This window comes from Anabrus simplex, chromosome 9 (assembly GCF_040414725.1).
Source record: "Anabrus simplex isolate iqAnaSimp1 chromosome 9, ASM4041472v1, whole genome shotgun sequence".
Lineage (NCBI taxonomy): Eukaryota > Metazoa > Arthropoda > Insecta > Orthoptera > Tettigoniidae > Anabrus > Anabrus simplex.
The window spans coordinates 106,372,123-106,398,274 of record NC_090273.1 but is presented as its reverse complement, the minus strand read 5'-3'; the positions used below and the strand labels follow the sequence as shown (position 1 = coordinate 106,398,274).

The following is a 26,152-nucleotide window of genomic DNA, read 5'->3' as shown; positions in this document are numbered from 1 at the left end:
GAATTTTTTTATGACTGACATTGGAAGGACTGAGTTTCTTTTTTTCTTCTCACGAAGTCATTTTGCTGAATTCAAACAATTTATCAATGTAATAATGCTTTTTTGCCAATTGTAATTTTACATTTAAATCCCATTCCCCCCCCCCATAACATTCTGCCAAATGTATGGAAATTTTCGATTGCAGAAATTTTTCAAGTGGTAGGGATTTTAAGTCCAAAATTTTAGAACGTAAAAATTACAAACATTTAGTACGATATTTTTAAATTATTATTATTAACAAATATATTGCAAATGGGAAATATCCCGGTAGCAATGGAAACTCACTGTAATGTAATGAGAAAATAAAGTTAACATAATTACCCAACAACAAACAAACAAACACAAACAACAAGAGTACAACGAACAAATCCACAGAAAAAAATATTATAAGAATTACTACTACAGTAGTTTAACATTCTAAATCCAGCATCATCATATACAAATTCGCACACAACGTTTTTATTTCCAGTGCTCCTTATATAAATTATGTACAGAAAAATCGATATATACTGTTTGAAAAAAGTATTTTCTGCCTAATTACGAATTTACATTAACATGTTAATGAAATTTCATGTAAAAACTGAATTAAAAATTTCAAAAAAATATTTTGGAAATCTATTAATTGTATATGAAAAGAAATGTTCGTGATTTTTTCAATAAGTTTCTTGAAAATCCATGCATTAGGTAAAAATATATTTTTATCTCCAGAGTGTCGCCTTAGAAAAATATAAATATAGATACTACATCAAAATATTTGAGTGTGACTGATAGAATCTGACGATGATTTTTTAAGAACGAAACAAGTTATTCTTTGTTTAATAATGTGTATTTTAATCCCTTGTTTAATAATGTGCTTTTTACAGGTATGTTGGATTGTAATATTTATATTTAACTTCTGCGTTCGACAGATTGAAGACTTTTAAGTTACATTTAACTGAGTGGACACTGGAGAGTATGGCTTCCTTCTTAACAAATTACGTGTTGACGCACAACACAGATTCAAACAGACAATCGCTATTTGTGAAGATACAGCTGTCAACGTGGACCAATGGATTCAATTAAATCATGAACCAGGTCGTGAAGAATTGTGAGCTACAATGTCATCTTTCAATTCCTCGGCAGTTGCTGGTTTGGTGCCGTAAAACTTTCCTTTGTTTATTCCTTTAAAAAGGAAGTTCATTGGTGTGAGGCATTTTGTTTGTTATTTGCTTTACGTCCCACTAACTACATCTACAGTTTTAGGAGACGCCTAGGTGTCAGAAATTAGTCCCGCAGGAGATCTCTTACGTGCTAGTAAATCTACCGATACAAAGCTGACGTATTTGAGCTCCTTCAAATACCACCGGACTGAGCCAGGATCGAACCTGCCAAGCTGGAGCCAGAAAGCCTGTGCCTCAACCCTCTGAGCCACTCAGCCCGGCGGTGTGAGCTCCGAAGAAAGCACAAGTTCAACATTACCTCTTTGCCCAATCCCTCTGCATAACAAAACAGGCACCGCGATATATCCACTCAAAGACTGCATAGATTTTTATGATATATCATACATAACTCCCTGTTTGGAGACTTTTCTTATCCTGTTTCAGAAACATTTAGTTAAAGTTAATTCGTTTATAATGTACTAAATCGCGAGGGGAGATTAATTATTAAAAGTGTTCTATTTATTTTTCATATACTAGTACATGCTTTGTTGCTCATCGTCTTGAATACATTATCGTCAATTGTTTTTGAAATCTTCTCCATAGGAATTTCCAGTCACGAAGTATCCCTGCCACATAGATGCAAAAGTACAGCCTGCAAGGTCCACAAGACTTCAAGAATTTTTAAATTTATTTTCGGGACCCTCCATTCTGCCCTCTCCGCCTAGCGAATTCTTGATTCCAAATTTTCCAGGGACTTTCCGTCAAAACGTAGTCAGTGAATGAAATATATTAACTTTTCACTAAACTGGAGGGCCTTCCTTTTGAAATTTCGATTTTTTCGGACCGATCTCCATTTTTTCAAAGAATTCCACCCGAATTTTTGGTCAATTCCCATATCATTGCGGGGAAGAGGCTATCTGCATGCATGGCCTCAGATATATTCACCAGACCATTATGATTATTATTATTATTATTATTATTATTATTATTATTATTATTATTATTATTATTATTATTATTATTGTTATTTACATGATCTTTCGATCATTAGATAGAAGAAATTTTTGATTTAGTAGATTGGTGAACTTTCCCAGAGAGACAAATGACGTCGTCCTATGCACCATTCCCAGTCTCCTGGACATTGGCAGTTAATACAGTACTGTGTCCTCCACAACATGGTACAGGTAGGGAGGGTCAGTACACGAATCCATATTGTTAAGGCAAGATCTTCGTCCTCTTAATTCTCCTTCGATATTTTCCTTCAAAATAAGTTGCAGGTTTTCCTTATGTTTTTTTTTCCTCCGCAACGAAGTAAATATCCCGGGCAGGCTACCATGCTGCTTTCGATAACAACTAGTAGTTGTCTTTTACTGTGAGTTAAGTGCATTATAAAACCTGCTTGTATCTTACACCGGGTGAGAAAAAATAAAACAGGCACAAAAGGATTTTTGTACAAGTTGCTTTACGTCGCACCGACACAGATAGGACTTATGGCGACGATGGGAGAGGAAATGGCTAGGAGAGGGAAAGAAGCGGTCGTGGCCTTAATTAAAGTACAGCACCAGGATTTTCGTGGTTTGAAAATGGGAAAAATCGAAAACTGTCTTCAAGGCTGCCGACAGTGGGGTTCGAACCCACTATCTCACGAATGCAAGCTCATAGCTGCACAGCCCTAACCGCAAGGCCAGCTCACTCGGTGCCGAAACATATTTTTAATAGGACTGACGCGGGATTGACCCTTGTTAATGAATCACAGAAGATGCTGGAAATGGCCTCATCTGAAGAAATGAAAAACTGAGGATCCCAAGGTCCTCCTGACTCCACTTCACTCAGAAACCACCGGCAGAACTCATACACAACAGTAAATTATTTGCTAATGTTTCGACACGACGACCACTTCATTCCCACTTGCACAGATAAACGTCGTCAAGATCTTTTCGGACTTCGCTCCAGGCTTTCCCCCACTTCAGCGATGTCTTCTGAAGTTAGAATTCTTTTCCAACAGTTACGGTCTTTATTAGCTGCTGAGCCAATTTTACGCCATTTTGCCACTAAGTTTTGCATAAGAGACTTTGCTAGAATTTGTGCCAAAACACCTCCAGTCTTAAAATCCTGCGTAAACAGTTCCACACAGGTTTTCCACGAATCGTGTTTCACATAGCACACGAAAATGGTGTGATAAAGGGGGTTAAAAGTCAGGTTATGAGTTTCAATAATAGGAAGTGTCCTCTCAGCTGTCCAGTTCCATGGCTAAATGGTTAGCGTGCTGGCCTTTGGCCACAGGGTTCCCGGGTTCGATTTCCCGTAGGGTCGGGAATTTTAACCATCATTGGTTAATTTCGCTGGCACGAGGGCTGGGTGTATGTGTCGTCTTCATTATCATTTCGTCTTCATCACGACGCGCAGGTCGCCTACGGGAGTCAAATCAAAAGACCTGCACCTGGCGAGCCGAACCTGTCCTCGGACACTCCCGGCGTTAAAAGCCATACGTCATTTCATTTTTCCTCTCAGCTTCAATTACTGCTTTGATGGGGTTAAAGTTCGTTTTGGGGGTCATTGTAAGTACCTAGGTGTTAATATAAGGGAAGTTCTACATTGGCTATGAGGGTATTTACGGGTTGTAGTAAGGATGTAAAGGAGAGGACATATCAATCTCTGGTAAGACCCCAACTAGAGTATGGTTCCAGTGTATGGGACACTCGCCAGGATTACTTGATTCAAGAACTGGAAAAAAAATATAAAAAAGCAGCTTGATTTGCTCTGGGTGATTTCGGACAAAAGAGTAGCGTTGCAAAAATGTTGCAAAGTTTGGGCTGGGAAGAGTTGCGAGAAATGAGACGAGCTGCTCGACTAAGTGGTATGTTCCGAACTGTCAGTGGAGAGATGGCATGGAATGACATTAGTAGACGAGTAAGTTTGAGTGATGTCTTTAAAAGTACGAAAGATCACAATATGAAGATAAAGTTGGAATTCAAGAGGACAAATTGGGGAGTTAAGGATTGTAATAACTTACCAAGGGAGATGTTCAATAAATGTCCAATTTATTTGGAATAACTTAAGGAGTCCGCCTCTGTGGTGTAGTGGTTAGCGTGATTAGCTGCCACCCCCGGAGGCCCGGGTTCGATTCCCGGCTCTGCCACGAAATTTGAAAAGTGGTATGAGGGCTGGAACGGGGTCCACTCAGCCTCGGGAGGTCAACTGAGTAGAGGTGGGTTCGATTCCCACCTCAGCCATCCTGGAAGTGGTTTTCCGTGGTTTCCCACTTCTCCTCCAGGCGAATGCCGGGATGGTACCTAACATAAGGCCACGGCCGCTTCCTTCCCTCTTCCTTGCCTATCCCTTTCAATCTTCCCATCCCTCCACAAGGCCCCTGTTCAGCATAGCAGGTGAGGCCGCCTGGGCGCGGTACTGGTCATTCTCCCCAGTTGTATCCCCGACCAAGAGTCTGAAGCTCCAGGACACTGCCCTTGAGGCGGTAGAGGTAGGATCCCTCGCTGTGTCCTAGGGAAAAGCCGACCCTGGAGAGTAAACAGATGATGATGATGATGATGATGATAACTTAAGGAAAGGCTAGAGAAATAACAGGTAGGGAATCTGCCACCTGAGCGACTGGCCTATTTGCAGATCAGTATTGATTGATTTTATTGATTTTATTGACTTGATTCACAATGAACACGCGTTGTTTTATCGTGAGCACCATTTTTGTTGCACTCAACTGGTCACTAAACACGTCTGGTCCTCTCACTCACTCACACGTAATGATGCAGTAACGTACTCGAGAGATACGGGATATGCACACACGCAGACATTTGACAGCAACTGATTGGTGCATCGAAATCGCTATTTCCAGCATTTCCTCTAATGGCCTGTTCTTCTGTTCATTGACAAGGGTCAATTCCGTGTCAGTCTTATAAATATTTTTCAGACCGGTTTTATTTCAACCACCCTGTATGATGTACGATCTTCTGTCACTTCAATTTTACAGTAGTTTCTCTCAGCGCCCTGAAATACACTGACTGACAGTGACAATGCAACACCAAGGAGGAGTGGTTCGAAAGGGATGAAAGTTGGGGAAAAAACAGAGACGGCACGGACGAATAATCGATGTTTATTTCAAACCGATAAGCAGGTTACACAATGCGCACGGCATCGACTCAGTAGGATGTAGGACCACCGCGAGCGGCGATGCACGCAGAAACACGTCGAGGTACAGAGTCAATAAGAGTGCGGATGGTGTCCTGAGGGATGATTCTCCATTCTCTGTCAACCATTTGCCACAGTTGGTCGTCCGTACGAGGCTGGGGCAGAGTTTGCAAACGGCGTCCAATGAGATCCCACACGTGTTCGATTGGTGAGAGATCCGGAGAGTACGCTGGCCACGGAAGCATTTGTACACCTCGTAGAGCCTGTTGAGAGTTGCGAGCAGTGTGTGGGCGGGCATTATCCTGCTGAAACAGAGCATTGGGCAGCCCCTGAAGGTACGGGAGTGCCACCGGCCGCAGCACATGCTGCACGTAGCGGTGGGCATTTAACGTGCCTTGAATACGCACTAGAGGTGACGTGGAATCATACGCAATAGCGCCCCAAACCATGATGCCGCGTTGTCTAGCGGTAGGGCGCTCCACAGTTACTGCCGGATTTGACCTTTCTCCACGCCGACGCCACACTCGTCTGCGGTGACTATCACTGACAGAACAGAAGCGTGACTCATCGGAGAACACGACGTTCCGCCATTCCCTCATCCAAGTCGCTCTAGCCCGGCACCATGCCAGGCGTGCACGTCTATGCTGTGGAGTCAATGGTAGTCTTCTGAGCGGACGCCGGGAGTGCAGGCCTCCTTCAACCAATCGACGGGAAATTGTTCTGGTCGATATTGGAACAGCCAGGGTGTCTTGCACATGCTGAAGAATGGCGGTTGACGTGGCGTGCGGGGCTGCCACCGCTTGCCGGCGGATGCGCCGATCCTCGCGTGCTGAAGTCACTCGGGCTGCGCCTGGACCCCTCGCACGTGCCACATGTCCCTGCGCCAACCATCTTCGCCACAGGCGCTGCACCGTGGACACATCCCTATGGGTATCGGCTGCGATTTGACGAAGCGACCAACCTGCCCTTCTCAGCCCGATCACCATGCCCCTCGTAAAGTCGTCTGTCTGCTGGAAATGCCTCCGTTGACGGCGGCCTGGCATTCTTAGCTATACACGTGTCCTGTGGCGCACGACAACACGTTCTACAATGACTGTCGGCTGAGAAATCACGGTACGAAGTGGGCCATTCGCCAACGCCGTGTCCCATTTATCGTTCGCTACGTGTGCAGCACAGCGGCGCATTTCACATCATGAGCATACCTCAGTGACGTCAGTCTACCCTGCAATTGGCATAAAGTTCTGACCACTCCTTCTTGGTGTTGCATTTGCTCTGTCAGTCAGTGTGCACTGGAGATAATGATCCTATTCCGTTTTATGAGATGGATCACGATACATAAAGATTTACCTAGATTCTAGTTGATGTTCCTGGGCACGCCTCAGGTTAGTATTAAGATACATGGATCTAATTTGGGTAATGGGTCGATGAGAGATTGAGGCCGGGGAAGTGTCGGGAATGATGTGAACAACGCCCTGCTCCGGTATCATGAGGTAGTCAATACAGATTACATTCAAACAGGTCATAGGTGCTATGCCCCTAATTTGGCATCTGCATGATTTGGGCGGAGTTCAGGCAATATATCGCTCAACCATGTTCCGCATAGCTCGCAATACGTCAGAGTATTAAGTGTAACAATTTCATTTCTTACTCTAGTGGATTAAATAAAAGTCATCAAAGTAGTTGAGCAGGGCAATTGGTCAGTTGCTCCTCGTCTATGGCAAGGGCCTAATATTAAGTTCAAAAATGTTCCGTAAATAGTGCAGAACACGATGATTACTGCGTAAATGAAGGAATCGATCAATCACCACCGGTCTGAATTTAGGGCAGTCGCCCTGGTGGTAGATTCCCTACCTGTTGTTTACCAAGTGTTTTCTTAAATAACTGCAGATAATTTTGAAATTTAGTGAACATACCCCTTGGTAAATTATTCCAGTCTCCAACTGCTCTTCCTATAAACTTTTATTTTCCACAATTTGTCCTCTCAAATTTAAACTTCATCTTCATATTGTGATCTTTCCTACTTTTAAAAACAACACTCAAACTTATTCGTCTACTAATGTCATTCCACGCCATCTCTCCACTGACAGCTCGGAACATACCACCTAGTCGAACAGCTCGTCTCCTTTCTCCCAAGTCTTCCCATCCCAAACTTTGCAACATTTTCGCAAACCTACTCTTTTGTCGGAAGTCACCCAGAAGAAATCGAGCTGCTTTTCTTTGGATGTTTCCAGTTCTCGAATCAAGTAATCCTGGTGAGGGTCCCATACACCGGAACCATACTCTAGTTAGGGTCTTACCAGAGATGTATATTTCTTTATATCCTTATTATAATCCCTAAATACATATGTGCAGAGATCTGAACCCTTTATTTACAATCCCGTTCATGTAATTACCCCAATGAAAATCTTCTTCATATATTAACACCTAGATACTTACAGTGATCCCCTTAAGGAACTTTAACCTCATCAACCCAGTAATTGAAACAGAGGACTTTTCCTATTAGTGAAACTCCCAACCTGACTTTTAACCTCGTTTATCATCATACCATTGCCTGCTGTTCATCTCACAACATTATCGAGGTCATGTTGCAGTTGCTCACCATCTTGTAATTAATTCATTATTCTAGACATTATAAATGCCTTATTTATGATTCCAGTTCTTTACTTATATCACTTACAGTATATACTGTACAGTATATATAAGAGAACATAAAGGTCAAATTTTTATTTATTTTAATTGTATGGTGATTATAACTACAAATTTTTAAGTCCAGGTCCAAGTGTTTCAGCCACTCTACAGCACTTTCTGAAAGATGAAACAGATCTCTGGGGCTTCCGGAGTAGGCATGAAGAGGGCAGCGTAGGATGACATAGTCCAATAGTCCATGGTCTTCTCTTCACTGCAATCACACATTAGAGAATCCATCCAACCCCACTTATGGCGTAAGAAATTGCAGCGTCCATGTCCAGTTCTCAGTCTGTTGAGGCGACACCATAGCTTTCTTGGGAGGTCGAATCCCTTCATTTCTGGGTTATATTTAGGTCATGAGCATTTGTTCCGGATGTTGAAATTGACCACTCATTCCGCCAGCTCTCGTTTAGATTAAAATTATCCCTCAAGAGCTGGCCGGCCACTACACTTGCTGGTCTCCTAGATCGAAGTCGTCGTGGCCAATAATAATAATAGTGCCTGAGAAATTCCCCTCTTAATGATTACAGGATCAGATAATGGTTCACATAATCTCATTCTCTGAGGAAGTGGTTCTAGACAGAATAGTATTGTGAAACGTCTGCTATAAAATCTTAGAAAGAAGAAAATGTGTTAAGTTACTCACATATTTTTCGGTAGAAGAACTCAAGTCACTGACCAATATTCAAAATTATGGTTATGGAACAAAACATTTTCCCCATTATGAAACAAAATAAGTACTGTATGCAACAAAAGCAATGTTAATACAACAGTATATGCAAATAAAGAATGTGTAAGTAAATTATTCGTACTCACATTGTTTCTCGCACAGACATCTGCACCCAGTTCGATCATACGATCCAAGATGGCCGTTCGGTTATCCTTGACTGCGTACATAAGCGGTGTCATGCCTGTCACCTGGAAAACAAGAATAACCGATTACAATTTAGAGCGTAGGTATTTACATTGACACATCATACAATACTCCAGCTATGTATCCGTTAACTATTTAAAGAAAATATAGACCAACAGAAATTTACTATATAAACATCTAGAATCAGCTACCTTAAGCTTCTGAATATGTAAAGATACCTGGCCATATGTACTGTAAAATGGATTATAAAAATTCGCCAGAGTCACATAACTCGGTGATCTTTTCTGAACCAGGCTTCTTAATGTTTAAATCGTGTCATCGATATCCAGATTTAAAAAATGCTCTCAGAAGGTATGGCAGAGGAAAGCTTCCCCAAGTAGGTAGCGCAGAAACCAAGGTGTCATTTTATTGTTAATGTTGTCCTGAAATTCATTTATGAAAAGTACAAATGTAGAAGTAGGTCAATTTTATAGTAAAAATATCCAAGACTGCATTATCCTACTTACAGTAGGAGGCTTGCAGTGGTTCCTAAACGGCGCACTAGTCGCCAGCGCCTTGGATAGGTGTGGCAATCCAACTGATGAGCCCACTGCTGCACTGGGGCGAAACGCTGGGAATTTCAGGACTGAAAAGGTCGGCCTATAAAGATCTTTAATGTTTAACATTTGCAGTCGATGAAATTAAATTACGGTTTTCTCTGAGAACATTTTTTACAGTATGAACATTTAACCTTTTCACACTCGTAGGATAGGCTTATCATTTCTCGCACTGTGATTCAAAGGTAAAATGAATAGCACATTTTTATATGTAAATAATATTAATGTTCATTCATTAACTAAGTTGTAGACAAATTCTCAGTTTGGGATAAACAAAATATCAGGGTAATCAGTCCTCGCTACTACCGAAAACTTGTGTAGCATATCTTGTCTTCGTTAAATTAAAGAATCACATCACATTTTGTGCAACAAGCAAATATGGACCCATTGCATACATCGGTTTCACTTGGTATTCCACTTGGGCCAGTGATCTTTAATCGAGTCTCTATTCTCTGTCTTTTTTGCCAGTGGCTTTACGTCGCACCGACACACATAGGTATATGGTGACGATGGAATAGGAAAGGCCTAGGAGTTAGAACAAATCGGTCGTGGCCTTAAGGTACAGCCCCAGCATTTTCCTGATGTGAAAATGGGAAACGACGGAAAACCCTCTTCAGGGATTCCGAGAGTGGGATTCGAACCGACTATCTCCCGGATGCAAGCTAGCAGCCGCGCGTCCCTAACCGCACGGCCAACTCGTCCGGAAAATGGTGTTTAACGAGGAAAACGAAAGCCAACCTTCAACTCAATGCAGACTGATGTAACCTCTTCCTGTAGATCCACAGCGCAGCCAACCACTGAGTAATTAATAAACCCCGAAATTTTAGGCAGTAAGTTTAGAATGCGAACTAATTTGGTTATTAGGAAATGTCGTCTACCCGCTCTTCCGAAGTGTAGCGAGAGTAACAAATTCTAGGGGTTATGATGGGCCATACCCCTAAGGTCTATGCAATACTCGTAGCTTAACCGTTGTACGGGCTAGACTATACTTGTTACTTGCTTCAGTAAGTTTGCATTGTAATCTATTAATGCATACGGACCCATGGTTAAATTGTTAGCGTGCTGGCCTTTGGCCAGAGGGGTACTGGGTTCGATTCCCATCAGTGTGGGGAATTTTGCCCATATTGGTTAATTTGGCTAGCACGGGGGCTGGGTGTTTGTGTTGTCGTCATCACCATTTCATCCTCATCACGACGTGCAGGTCGCCTACAGGAGTCAATTCAAAACCCTACAACTGGCATGTCAAACTTGTCCTCAGATACTCCAGGCTCTAAAAGTCATACGCCATTTCATTTTACTACATAAAAATCCTTGCTATTGTAATTAATGTCAAAAGTATTCTCTTGTGTAACATCTTGGAGGACATTGAAAGCGCGCACTAGTTCACAAAATTCCCTCTACAGTTACCTACATTTTATGTCGCATCGTCACAGTCAGGTCTTAGGCGGCGAAGAGTTAGAACAGGGCTACGATCGGCAGGGACCGGACTGTGGCCTTAATTAAGATACAGCCCTAGCATTTGACTGCCCTTCAATAGGAAATCATGGTAATCCATCTTGGCGCTGTCGACAGTCTGGTTCGAACCCACCATCTTCCCGAAGGCAAACTCACAGCTAAGTGACCTAAATCACGTGTCCAACTGGCTGGGTCTTGTTACAGGTATGCTACACCATGCGTTTAAGACTTAAACGCACTGTGCTGCGAGTTCAAATTTTATGTGACTACATACGGAATTCTTTGTGTCTGATTTTTGGGTTTAGTAGTCGGTGTAGTGGCCTTCGGCTCAGAAGGCCTTGGGTTCGATTCCCGGACGGTTCGAGAATTTTAACTGTTATGCTTAATTCCTCTGACTCGGGGAATGGGTGTAAGTGTTTGTTCACATAACACACCGCACGACCAATGAGCACTGAAACAAGGAATAATGAATATATCTCTGTACATAGGATTGCCGTCAAGAAGGGCATCGGGCCGTAGAACTGTGATTAATGTAGGGTCTACTTGAAAGTTGATAATTGAAAAAAGGCCAGGAAGTAGAAGTGGATTTGGAAGTGTTCACTATCACGCTATGGCGGTTTCGTATACGGACTTCACACCATTACTGCGCAGTAAATCTCACAATGACTGATCGAATGACTGGAACGTAACCCAGCAGATTAAAGGACGACACTACACTGCCCATCAGCCTCACGTACCAACACGATCCTGGTTTGACAAATTACGTCTTAGTAGGCGCAACCTTACGTCCACCATTCGCATCCGTCCCTGTCATGGCTGCTACCCAAACCATCTTCGTTGAATTAGAATACTGTATTCTCCTATGTGCGACAAGGATCAAGAGGAAATTGCCCATCTTACCTACATCATTCTCGGTTGCAGTAAATATCGACAGGCATGAAGTGTGTTATATGAAAACTTTGGCCCATAATCATGTCCCTTTTCCTACCATTGCAATATATTTACTAAGAAGATAAGGTACGAACTTGCCCAATGTTTACGCATGACTGATCTGCAGATCTGAATGAAATATCTGAGTGCGTTGTGAAGTGAGTAAAATGAGTTGCATTTCCTTGGTATTGAGATATTTCATCTGTTGAATGCATTTTAGATATAGTGTTAGTTGTATATATGGCAAGTATTTTTATGTATTTTTTCCATGATGTTTTGCTGGCTGCATGGCTACTTGCCGAATGCCAAATAAATTAAATTTTAAAAATGAAAGTGTTGACGGAGCGAAAGAATGACAGGACCTAGGATTTTCGCTTACAGATTCCGTCCAGCAATGCACCATTAGTCGTTCATTTCTGTACAAGCCATAGCGCTACTTGGTGCTCCCTCACACGACCACACTGAATTGAGGTTAAGTACATTTTTATTACAGTGAAATATTGATATGCTTTATGTTGCTTATGACTGGGACAGTTACCATATAAAAAAGTTTGAAACTTAAAGTTGGTTCTTTCCAGGAAAGAAACTTATAAATCTTGTTGATTCGCATTAGTCATAGTTTTCTTAGTGTTAGACACCAATAATTACTTGAAAATCAGTCTCAAGAGTGATGGTGATAATGCTTGTTGTTTAAAGGGACCTAATATCTAGGTCATCGGCCCCAGTCCTGAGAGTAGATTAATATATCTTCCTGCATGCTATTTAAGTAAACATCTTAATGAGAGTTACAAAGTTATTTTTTTTCATCCGAGTGAGTTGACTACGCCGTCCGCGTTGCGTAGCTATAAGCTTGCATTCGGAAGGTAACAGGTTCGAATCCCGCAATCAGTGGTTATGAAGATGTTCTTCTATGGCTTACCATTTTCTGACAGTGAGCAATTGACGTATGCGGTTAGGATCACACAGCTGTGAGCTTGCGTTTGGGAAATAGTGGGTAAGAACCCCACTGTCGGCAGCCCTGAAGATGGTTTTCCGTAGCTTCCCAATTTCACACCGCGCAAATGCTGGGGCTGTACCTTAATTAAGGTCACGGCTGCTTCCTTCCCACTCCTAGCCCTTTCCTAACCCACCGTAACCATAAGACCTATCTGTATCTGAACGACGTAAAGCAAAAAGTAGAAGAAGAAAAAGCAATTAACTCGATGGGCTCCACTTCCCCGGTTCTAGCCCTTCCCATTACCAGCGTCGCCGGAAACCTGTACTTAGTGTGACGTTAAACCACAAGCAATCTTTGTTTTGTTTACAAGTTGCTTTACTTCGCACCGATACAGATAGGACTTACGGCGACAATGGGAGAGGAAAGGGCTAGGAATGGGAAGGAAGCATACGTGGCCTGAAATAATGTACAGTATCTCCTGCATGCAAGCTTTGAGATTCGCGCCTTTAACCGCAAGGCCAACTCGCCCAGTACACGAGGAATCCTCACAGCCGTTAGTTTTATCATCCTAGACCGGTCAGCCTTCGGTTCAGAGGGCCCAGGTTTGAATCCTAGACGCATAGGCATTTTTGGGGTCGCTAAAGCCACCCAGGCTCATTTTATTTTATTTTTGGCTGGGGTATAAGACCTCCCTGACGCCACGTGATTCTTGAGATGAAAATCTCAACCCAGGATCGATCGGGATTCGAACCTCGGCCTTCTGGGTGGGAAGCTATCAGCTAAGCCACTGAGCTAATCACGGCCCCCGCATGCGTATTTGAACTACGTGTGGTTTGCCTGGTGTGAAAATGGGAAACCAGGAAAAATCATCTTCAGGGTCCTCGACAGTGGGGTTCGAACCCAATATCTCTTGAATACTCGATACTGCCCGCATTTAAGCAACTGCAGGTATCAAGCTCGGTAGCAAAATAATGATATACTGTATTTTACATCAAATAGTGGGAAACATCTGTACAACATTTCTGGAAAACAACAGAAAACCATGGCGCAACAGGCCCGAAGGGCCTTGGCCTACCAAGCGACCGCTTCTCATCTCGAAGGCCTGCAAATTACGACGTAACGTGTGGTCAGCGCGAGGATTTCTTTTTTACCATTTGTTTTCATGGCACCGACAAAGACAAGTTTTATGGCGACGATGAGATTGGAAAGGCCTAGGAGTGAGAAGGAAGTTGCGTGTCATTAATGAATTAATGAAGCCCCAGCATTTGCCTGGTGTGAAAATGGGAAACCACGGAAACCATCTTCAGGGTTGCCGACAGTGGGGCTCGAACCCAGTATCTCCTGCATGCAAGCTTTGAGATTCGCGCCTTTAACCGCAAGGCCAACTCGCCCAGTACACGAGGAATCCTCACAGCCGTTAGTTTTATCATCCTAGACCGGTCAGCCTTCGGTTCAGAGGGCCCAGGTTTGAATCCTAGACGCATAGGCATTTTTGAGGTCGCTAAAGCCACCCAGGCTCATTTTATTTTATTTTTGGCTGGGGGTTTAAGACCTCCCTGACGCTACGTGATTCTTGAGATGAAAATCTCAACCCAGGATGGATCGGTATTCGAACCTCGGCCTTCTGGGTGGGAAGCTATCAGCTAAGCCACTGAGCTAATCACGGCCCTCGCATGCGTATTTGAACTACGTGTGGTTAATTCTTCTGGCTTGGGGACTGGGTGTTTGAGTTCATCTAATGCACTTCCCTTTATGTACACACAACACTCTACCAACCACCACAGAATCATGCAATAGTGATTATTTCCTTCTATATAGAGTTGGAGAGAGGAAGGGCATCCAGCCGTAAAACTGTTCTATTTCCACACGTAGTACCGAACCCAATACATTGAAGAAAAGACCAGGAAGAAGAAGACAAAACAAGCTCAAACAACAACAGGAGTTTCTTCAATGCACAGTGCTGTATTGTTAGTGCACGCTGAAGTCTCTGATTTCTCTACCAATTGTCTTATCACGGCCGAGGGCAGCTAAGCTATATCATTAGAGATGAAATGGAACAAAGAAACTCCGTGAATCCCGTCATAGTAACCACCACTTTACTGATGATATCGTGGTCAAACCTATCCTTACCCTAATAATGATTGATGCTTTTGGATGTAACCTAGATACATTTTAGTTTCTCAGAAACATTTGGCAACTTTCTTGTCTTCACCAGATGTTATATTTAGCGGGAAGAACGAGTTACGTTAAATATAGGTCGCACCCATTCTCGACATCATTCAATATCGGACAAGATACTAGACTTGTGTGTGAAATAAAGATTTCCCTTTGGAATTTTAGAAAGTGGGGACGTGGTATTCGAGTAACATTTGTTTCGGGGTTCTCATCAGGGCAACTGTGATTCGAATTCCCGTCAATGCGTATGGGATTTTTAAGTGAAAAATCTCTTTCATGTATTTCGAATTTCATGAAACACTTGATGTCCCGAGGCTGCTATGATATCAACAGTCACGTAAATATACAAGCTTGCTTTCGTTGAAATATAATAGGCATCGAATGTGTTAGACGCATGGTTCGAGCCAGGTAGCTATTAGATTTCATTCGGGAAATTCTAGTTTTTAACTCTATTACGGGCATTCCTGGAGATAGTTTTCCTGAATGTCCTATTTTTATATCAGCAAAATATGCTTTAATTAAGTCTACGATAATTTTCTTCCCAGTCTTAGCCTTGTTCTATTCCATCGTCGTCATAAGATCTGACTGTGTTCGTGTGAAGTTATACCGGCTTTGGTAACAGCAAGTGGCATTGTTACCGGAGTAACAGGAGTGGTTTCTCTTTACCTCACCAAAAGAGAAATGGTTTGGAATGGAATTTGTAGACTAATATTCATAATTGGAGTAAATACTCGTTTATAGGAATATATATTAGTTACTGGAATATGTTACCTTTTTTCTTTTCAACTCTGTAGGTGACACGGAACTGTAACACTAGATCTGCCGTTCGCTAACTAGGATAGTGCAAGAGCAATATTAAGGAGTGTAATCGAATATATATTTATAGTTATATATATAAATATATATAAATATTTATATATAGTTGGCGTGGCTCCTGCAAGAACTCAAACATTAGATTGATTAACCAATTAATAATCGTATTTCGAGCATAAGCATAGATATTTCATATCTAAAAATTTAAAGAATTTAAACATTTTCAAACGCCATCTCCCTTTGATACTAAATCATCAGAAAGGACCGATCTGCTTACTAAATTTCCATCGAACTGAATTCCTCCTTGTCATTTTATTCCTTTCAGTAAACGATCAATGTAATTCAAAGTATGAACAATGAAAGTGAAAGATTGCAGCCGTATATAAAATGTATCATGTATCCAAATCATTAATGACAGCTGCATTGTTTAGAAATTATTGCTTATTATTTGAAAAGTACTTGTACAAAGTAATTGATTATTATTATCTGTTTATTTCTATTCACTTTATTTTCAAATTCTCCTCAAATCACAACTGAGTTAAGACGAAATTTTACACAACTTTTTTTTTTTGGAAGTTTATTTCCTATTTTAGCTAATCTTAAATTTCAGTAACTAACGAGCATTGAACTCTATAAACTTCAGCTCAGAGACTGTGTGGGTTTGTTTTTCCTTTCCGTGAAACATTCTACAATTTTAAAATGGAAATTTAGTTGCTTGATGTATCGTGACCTTGAGCACCTGCTGGCTTTCTTATTATCACCTGCACGCAAGCAGACGGCTTTATCAAATGCGTGTTGAAACCTCATTACTAATCTTTTTACCATTCATACATTATTACGTTATATCGTTTGTTTCCTCAGTCGGTTGCAAATAAGCGAAGGGGATTCTAAGAAGTTCCACAAAGAGGATTGTTTAGATAAGAAGAAACTTAGTGTGTATCATATTTTTGTCAGGTTTTATTGTAACATTAAGACACATAGTCACGCCTTCTACCTATGTAGGTGTTTTCAATTTTAATCATGTTTGTTAAATGTGAATTATGTATACAATGAGCATTAGCGTTTTAAAACTTCTGAATCATCAGGTTCCGATGATAATCAAAGCAGCGATATCAGAGGAGTGGTTATGTTGAACCGAGTGCGTTTAACTTTGGAAGAAATGCGAGAGTTCAGTAGTGAAAGACCAACTTCTACTACTTTCACATCGGTGTTGGAAAATTCATTATTAAATGTGGAGATTGGTGAGAATGGAAGTGTGTTTTATATGTGTCTAGGGCAACGACAAAGACAGATTATAATGTGATCTTGAGAAACACTGTCTCTGAATCAGTATAAATTTTAAACTATAGGACTTCACCAGCGAGTGCAATCTAAGTGAGTTTATTGTCGGGGAATTTGTCAAGGTAACTGCCATCATGACAGAAGAGGCCCCATGCGTCACCGATCAGTTGAACCTTATCAGCCCGTACTCTCCACGCCTTGGTTAATACACAGATTGTCATGCAGGGAATGTGTCTGCTCAGAAGTATGACGGCTCAGAGTACGTACAGTAAAATGTTTGTCACTGCAAAGTGTTGATCGATTTTAGATGAGAGCAATTGCTCAAAACTTAAGAACCTAAAAAGCAATACGGAATTCGTTGCTACAAAAGGACGACGACGACGATTATGATGATGATCATGATGATGATGATGAGTTCCAGCCATACATCTTATCAAATGGGGATGTTGGAGTTGTGGGTTATGGTCAGAATCTGTATCAAATTTGGGTGAAAATATTTTATGTAATGCATTGTGCGTTGCGCAAAAACTGAATGAAAATATGCTCATAAATTGCATGAAGTGCTTTCAAACACAGAAAATGAAAACTGAATCAGTTTTTCCTTCACAGTTACTCTAAGTGATAATTTATATATAAATGTGTACTTAGAGCTTCTAGGCTTGCAACCGATGATGTGGTTCAATATTCTTTTATAAATGTGTGATCTTCATACACTTGAAGATGTGTACCTTTTTCACTGATCACGGAAACCATTTTATTCCTAACTAGCCCGATTATTACCAATCACTGACAAGCTATAGCGAAGCATGGGTGGAGCATGTACATTATCGAGGACAGTGGTACCACTATGAATATCTACAGTATTGGCATCCTACACTGCTGAAAGGAGTGTGGCATCTGGTGACGCCACCAATAACTAAATGACTCAAATCGTGTTGGTAGTACCTCCTTAACTCAGCAATATGTTGCTTTCTAAACCCAACGATACAACTCTTGGATAATATAAATTCAAAATATTTAAATTACGTCCTGTATTAGAAGAAGAGATTGGTTTCCAAAAAGGTTGCTCAACTCTTAGAATGATTAATAAGAATAATTTATTGCAGCGGAAGTGGCCATAAAATACATAGGGTAATTCCGGGAGAGTTGCCGCACTTTTTATGTCTTTTGTTATATCTCAGTATATTTACTTTAAAAATTGTTGCAAATTCATCGAGCATAATTTAAAAACATGTACATTTGATCAGGGATGAACAAAATATTGGCAATTGAAAGTAAATGGGAGAAAGGAGGGAACAAAGGAATTGTTGCATCTGCGGCGTCTCTCCCTGGATCCCGGTATAGATGCCGACTTTGCTCGGGTGAGATGCCGCAAGTAAAATAATTAATGACAAAATCAAATTTAAGCCAATTTCTTCAACTTTAATATAACCGAACACTAGAACGTACTACAAGACAATTATATCCACATAATATAATCATTCAATGGTAAAAGAATCTATCTGATAATTTACAACATTAAATTAATCATAAATTTCGATTTACTATGAATGTGCATGTGCAATGGATTCTTCACTGTGTTATATAAAACCCCACGGCACTTGAGGCCCTTGAAAGGGCTCAGGCCTGCCGAGCGACCGCTGCTCAGCCCGAAGGCCTGCAGATTACGAGGAGCCTGTGGTCAGCACGACGCATCCTCTCGGCCGTTATTCTGGGCTTCCGAGACCGGGGCCGCCATCTCACCGTCAGATAACTCAATTCTAATCACGTAGACTGAGTGGACCACGAACCAGCCCTCAGGTCAAGAGAAAATTCCCTTACCTGGCCGGAAATCGAACCCGGGGCCTCCGGGTGAGAGGCAGGTACGCTATCCCTACACCACGGGGCCGTCGTGTTATATAAAGGAAACATCAAAATCATAATGAATATAATTCTGTCCTGACATAGTAATTTGAAAACATGTCTAAGGCAGGATTCTTGAATCAAAAACTGATGTTTATCCTCGTACAAGTTTTTACAGATTGTTTCTTAAAACTTTGTTCTCTAGCAATCTTGCTGCAACAGTCGTTATATGTGGAGCAAGATTCATGCAGCCACTGTTTGTAACTCAAACACTAGATACAGTCATCCTTTTTTGAATATCAGTTTGACTTCGGTGATTATTGAAGTAGCTGTACCTGCTGGACCCAGAGAGCCTTTTCCCAGATTTCCTGACTGCATTCTAAGTTTCAGTGTTCGTTCCGTCATTATTCTGCCTCCCTGATCAGTATTTCCTTGGCTTTCAGTCTTTTAACAGCCTCTCTTAAATGTTCCTCTGTCTATTGAGGTCTTTTAACAGTGCCCTTACTTTTATACTGAGCAGGCATGTCGCAAATTTTTATTTCTGAAAATAATATAATTTTATATAATAAAATAACGTTACCAATGAAATCAGTAAAATAGATTATGTATATTAAAAATTGTGAAACGATAAAATATTCGAATAAAATACCGGTACACTCTGAATAGTATTGAATGTTTCCAGATCGCTTGTAGAATCTGATAGCAATGAGGCATCTCACCCGGATTGTTGTGCGGCAACTCTCCCAACTATCAGGGAGCGACGCCGCACCCTCCTGTTGTCATACCTCAAGGCTATCATGGCCCAAAATTAGCTTACTGTCAACTACAGTTATGCTTCTGACGTCTACTGTACTAAAAACGTCTGATTTAAGCATTTGAAGCCAACTTAATATACAATAAATTAACACACGGAAAAACTTTGTCAGGAGGAAACGTGTACTCGCCTCAAGATATCGGCTATAATTAGCGTAATATACGAGCAAATTTCGTCACACTCGCAGACAGTAGTTCTTCCTTAGAAACTGAAAAACCACACGTATTGCCATCTAGCTGTAACGATGGGAACCTTTAGCTACAGTGTATGCGGCATCTCTACCGGGGCGGCATCTGTCCCGGATTTACCTTATCATTTGAGAAGTGCCTGTTCAAAGGGTTATGTTTCCACTTCAAAAAAATTCAGTGTTTTGTTCACATGCATTACAGTCGTTTAAAATTATCGAATGAAATGAGCAATCCAGACCAGAGATATGTAATTCCTTAAAAGCTGTGCCACATCTGAATATGGGTATGTTCAATGTGCCTTTTTATTATACAGTGCTGGCAAAACGTTTAAGGACACCTGTCAAAAGCAGATAATCATCTACAGGCCTTAAACATAGTGCTAACATACATTTTTGGCACTGAAGCTAAAAGTACAGGAGAAATGCCACCCATTAATGAAAACCAGAGGTCTCTAGCTCTACCCATTTCCAATTTAAGGTAGTTTTTGTAAGTTAAGGCATGCTTAAAAAGTCATATTTATAACAAAATAAATAATAACTTGAAAACGGTTTGAGCCAGTTTTCTGAATTTTGTTACACAAGCAGGTGTACCAGGTAGAAATCAACCAGTCATTACTAAAAGTCATTCAAAAATGTGTATTAAAATCTTAGGGGTGTTGAATGTTTGCTGAATTTTATGAAAAAGAGATAAAATGTAGGAGGAAGAAAAATAATTTTAAATTTCCCTCAATATGATGGCCATGTAGCCATCTTTCTAACAACTCTCCTTGGGTCACAGCAATGTGCTAGAAAGCCTTTGGCTACATGGCCATCATATGGAGGGAAATTCAAAATTATTTTTCTTCCTCCTACATTTTATCTCTTTTTCATAAAATTCAGCAAACATTCAACACCCCTAAAATTTTAATACAGATTTTTAAATGACTTTTAGTAATGACTGGTTGATTTCTACCTGGTACACCTGCTTGTGTAACAAAATTCAGAAAACTGGCTCAAACCGTTTTCAAGTTACTATTTATTTTGTTATAAATATATGACTTTTTAAGCATGCCTTAACTTACAAAAACTACCTTAAATTGGAAATGGGTAGAGCTAGAGACCTCTGGTTTTCATTAATGGGTGGCATTTCTCCTGTACTTTTAGCTCCAGTGCCAAAAAATGTATGTTAGCACAATGTTTAAGGCCTGTAGATGATTATCTGCTTTTGACAGGTGTCCTTAAACGTTTTGCCAGCACTGTACGTTTCTTCAGTTTCTCACAACTTTGTTAGAGTGAAAATAGCGCCTTTTGAACAGAGACTTATATGTGCGAAAGACAAACTATAAATATTGACTGCCACTTTGTGCAGAAGCTTATCATTGATATCTTCCGATTTGTACATATGGTATCCGCAGATATTATCAAATAAAATACGCGCACAAGTATCGTCGATCCGTGGAAAGAGTGATTTCCGTTTATCTTCAGGTGATATCTATGGATCGTCAGCGACGTTACGAAGTGGCGGAGCGCCTGGTCTGGGTCATCATTGCCTCCTTCGTGTAAAATTCTTCCCCAGATGTCTTCTCTTTTCTTTCTTCTTTTGCCTATTTAATTTTCCGAATTAGAATTGTAGGTCAGATCAAGTTTCCTTCTGACATCATCTGTCAAGAAGGTTTCTCGATCAAACACGTACACGACTGGAGGGAGTGTGTGTAGACACTCTACTGTAACCTTCAAGAAGCGAGCCTCGACGCTCTTTAGAGCATGGACGTCTTTCGTGCGCAGTTTGTCCCAGGTTAGTTAGTTCCAGTCCATACTTGAGAATGGGGACAATCTTTGTGTTGAAGATTGTTTGAGAAGTATTGTAAGAGACTGAGTCTTCGAGTGTAAAAAGTGTAGAAATAATAAATGTTACGTGGGGAAAATCAAATGATCATAAATATCTTTCAGTAAAATGTGTGATGCGATGTTTCGTAGCAACAGTACAGGCTGTGATGTGATGTATTGATGGATGGCCATGATATGCAGATCCACGCCCTATGCAGCTCTCTTTATACAGAGCCATGGTCTGTGCAGCTCTCTTTATACAGATTCATGGTCTGTGTAGCTCTCTGTACATACAGACCCATGGTCTGTGTAGCTGTCTGTACATACAGATCCATGGTCTGTGTAGCTGTCTGTACATACAGATCCATGGTCTGTGTAGCTGCCTGTACATACAGATCCACGCCCTGTGCAGCCCTCTTTATACAGAGCCATGGTCTGTGTAGCTGTCTTTATACAGATCCATGGTCTGTGCAGCTCTCTTTATACAGATACATGGTCTGTGCAGCTCTCTATATACATGGTGAAGCGAAATTCGCGCACTGGGGCGTCGCAGCGCGACTCCTCACATGCCAGCAATAGAATATTTATCTCACAAAAGTTCGTCCTGCGAGTATATCCGGCAGAAAAAGGACGTTGAAGAGTAGCAATCTGGCAACACTGTAACCACATGTAGGGTAACTATCTCTGTCAGCACACATTACACGTGCTTTACAGTTGGTGCAGTGGATAGAGTTTTGGGTTAGCATGCAGGAGATCGAGGGGGTCGATCCTGGGTTGAGGCGTATGTTTTTTATTTCGTAAATGTAGTCCAGGTGGTATGGTATCAGGCATCTTAATCGTCAACAGACCGGGCGAGTTGGCCGTGCGCGTAGAGGCGCGCGGCTGTGAGCTTGCATCCGGGAGATAGTAGGTTCGAATCCCACTATCGGCAGCCCTGAAGATGGTTTTCCGTGGTTTCCCATTTTCACACCAGGCAAATGCTGGGGTTGTACCTTAATTAAGGCCACGGCCGCTTCCTTCCAACTCCTAGGCCTTTCCTATCCCATCGTCGCCATAAGACCTATCTGTGTCGGTGCGACGTAAATCCCCTAGCAAAAAAAAAATCGTCAACAGCGATTGCAGCGGGTCCTCTAGAAACCATTTGCACTTACATACTACGATCCTAGAAATGCACGAACATTCGTTTTCATTGGTCAGCTTTGAAAGACCACGTCGTGGGCGTGAATTTATTCGCACCACTTCATCTACTAGGTGCATTACAACGTGTTCAGCGTTACTAAATTTTGCAAATGTAGGAGACATGTGACCTAAGAAACGGTGTCTTACAGTATATAATGTCCGATGGAAATTAGCAAATAAAAAAGTGCGCCTCAACCCAGGATCGAACCCTCTTCCTCCTGCATGCTAACCCAAAACTCTATCCACCGCAACAACTGTACAGAACGACTAGTACATGTTTACAGAGGTAGTTACCCTACATGTAGTTACAGTGTTGCCAGATTGCCACTCTTCAACGTTCTTTTTCTGTCGGATATACTCGCTGGACGAACTTTTGTGAGAGACAATTTTTTATTGCTAGCGTGTGAGGAGTCCCGCTGCGACGCCCGAGTGCGCGAATTTCGCTTTACCCTGTATAAAGATCCACGTCATGTGCAGCTCTCTTTATACAGATCCGTGGTCTGTGCAGCTCTCTTTATACAGACCCATGGTCTGTGCAGCTCTCTTTATACAGACCCATGGTCTGTGCAGCTCTCAAGGTACCGTTGCTAGGTAACATCGCGTCACACATTCTTTGCACGACGCCATTCCGTTAGGCAAATTTACGAATGACCGCCAGCTCTAAGACAAATTAATGTAAAAAATGATGTAATGTCTTCGTGTACGCGCTATTCACATACACCGTTAGCAGCAAATCACGCGCAACTCATGCATGGAAAACTGATCAAAACTGACCATTTACGCAGCTCTAGTAGCTTGTCTACAAAATCTGCTCACTATCTCGAGTATCGGATGTTATATCCAATCACAGAAACGATTGTATTGAGTCACCGTCTAGTTAACGTATCACAGTGATGGAACAAGAGGTGCTGCGTTAATGAGATTTCGTTTGCAATCTTGTGTCGAGTGCCGCACCGTGTTCTATGGCTGGTTCACACGCAAGTGAGCCGCAGAAATCAATTGTGTTGATTAGAGCAACCCACAGACCCGTCAAGATTCAGCCACAACAAACGGTGCTAATTGGATCTGACTAACACATCAAAGAGAGCAAACACATGGAGCTACAGGATGGCCAACAAATTAGGAAAGACTAAAAATATCAAAATATATAATCGAATAACAATAATGTTAATAATAATAAAAATAACAGGGTAACTTTCAGATACGAAATTCACAAATGGCAAGTAGCTCAACAGGAAAGACGTAAGAAGAACACTGGAGCAACCTGGCCTGGAGGCAAAGGAAGGTAAATGCATACCGCTAGGTACTTTGTGTAGTATACACATTTCTTATAATAATAAAATAATCATAATAATAAAATAATAATAAAATAATAATAATAATAATAATAATAATAATAATTGTACCGGTTGGTACACCTATACGCCGCACATTTGAATTTTCCGCCTTAAAGTACTCCTCTACAGTTGAAACTCTGAACTTGGAAACTGAATTAATTCAACCGTTTATCAGAAGATGTCACTGTGTTAATTTCGAATTGTTTTTGTTTATATTATCAAGAAGTGTGGACGTTCTCTCACAGATGTCTCTACCAAAAAACTATGATCATGCACCCTGGTGCGAAGTGATGGAACTTTTCTTGAAGATATTTTCTACTCATAAGTTTTCCTATAACTAAATTTCGTTCTTTCATTTGTGGGTTGGCAATATAAATCTTTTCTTTCCGCCAGTTCTGAAGTTAGCCAATCAATTATTTCTGTCATTAATTTTCAGCCAATTGTGTCTTTCTTCCTCAATTTTTGATGTGTAAATTTTAGTTAGCCGATAAACGCCTATGGGTGTGTCTTAATTATTCATGAAAGGTCTCGAATCTTCCCCGAGAGTATAAAAACTGCTGATTTTCTTGTCTCTCGGCCACTCGTACAACATCTAGCTTAGTGTATGGAAGTATAGCAGGAGGCGGGAAGCGCCTCTTTCATCTGCCAGCAGCTATTCTACAAGGTAATGGCCTTTTAACATCTTTATTTCTTGTTAGATCAGCAGTTTAGCCCTCGGGGAAGGTCCGATACCTTTTCAATGTAACCTACCTCTCTACAAATGTAACTTAGTGTCGGCCTACGTAAAAAATTTCTTATTACTGTAAATCGGGGATAGAGAGTGCTTTACCCTCTCGAGCTCCCCTTCATTTTGAGTTGAGGTGACTACGTTTTCATAACCGATTTTCTACTCTTAATGTATTGAAATTTTCTTATACGAGTCACATCCCTAATTTGGGAATAGCCCCTGTATCATAGGCCTAGTGCCCCTTAGGTTTTATAAGGTTTCATGTAGGAGCGCAAGCAACGCCTCTATTCATCTTGGTATTTTGGGCCATTTAATTAACCTATTATTTTTCTTTTAAAGCCCTGTAGGCTGGGTACGAGATACCCCTGTTTAATTCTTATAAGTTGCGCCTTGATGGCAAGTGATTGTAAAGCATTGTATTGCCTTTAATAGGCTTAAAATATTGAGAGCGTGTCAGCTCTTTATGGTGATTTGAAAGGTGCCTCTAGGAGGCTTGACATTACTAGGTGGGAGCAAGTGCTCCATGTAATGAGGGTTTTTTTGTCCTTCGGCAATTCGTGGTTGTGAGCTGAGAGCTCAGGAATTATAAACTTGGGGCTCGAAGCCCAGATCTTGTAATGAACTCCTAAAACTTGTGATTTCGTTGTACCTGATTTTGGCTTGTTGTTGATTTGTTACTTGTTGAATTTTGAAAGTCTATATGAAAATTGTTAAGTTCTGAAAATATAACCTTTATGAAAATTTTAATTCATCTTCCGGACTTGTCGTTAGACCCATTCCAGCCCGCACATTCTTTCACCTCTGCTGTTCCACAGATATCTCGGAATAATAATAATAATAATAAATAATAATAATAATAATAATAATAATAATAGACTAATAATAAACCTTCAATTGCAGAAGATTTCTTGAAAAAGTCCATCCCACTAGAAATTTCCCCGGTAAATGAATTTTTTAAATTAGTTGTTCCCAAATGGGAGGGGAGTGCGGGGGGCGGCACACTACACAAGGGTTGAGAGAGATCCACAAGGAGAGCATAGATGACTTACGCCGAGGAAAACAGAAACGTGTGACTTGATAAATAGAGAAATTAATATACTCGCTGCATTAAAACTTGTGAACCATCCATTGATGTTCTTTAATTTTGTGGCATTAAAATAATGGCTCTTAAGTGTGCAACGACTTGTTCT

At 41.1% G+C, this 26,152-nt stretch overlaps 1 protein-coding gene across 1 annotated transcript in view; it reads right to left on the bottom strand.

Annotated features, from left to right (window-relative positions):
- nompC (no mechanoreceptor potential C) overlaps positions 1-26,152 on the bottom strand; it is a 653,999-nt gene that overhangs the window by 523,696 nt on the left and 104,151 nt on the right. The window contains exon 2 of the mRNA XM_068229166.1: positions 8,826-8,927. Within this exon, the coding sequence (XP_068085267.1) occupies positions 8,826-8,927 (102 nt within the window). The remainder of the gene's footprint in view (positions 1-8,825; positions 8,928-26,152) is intronic.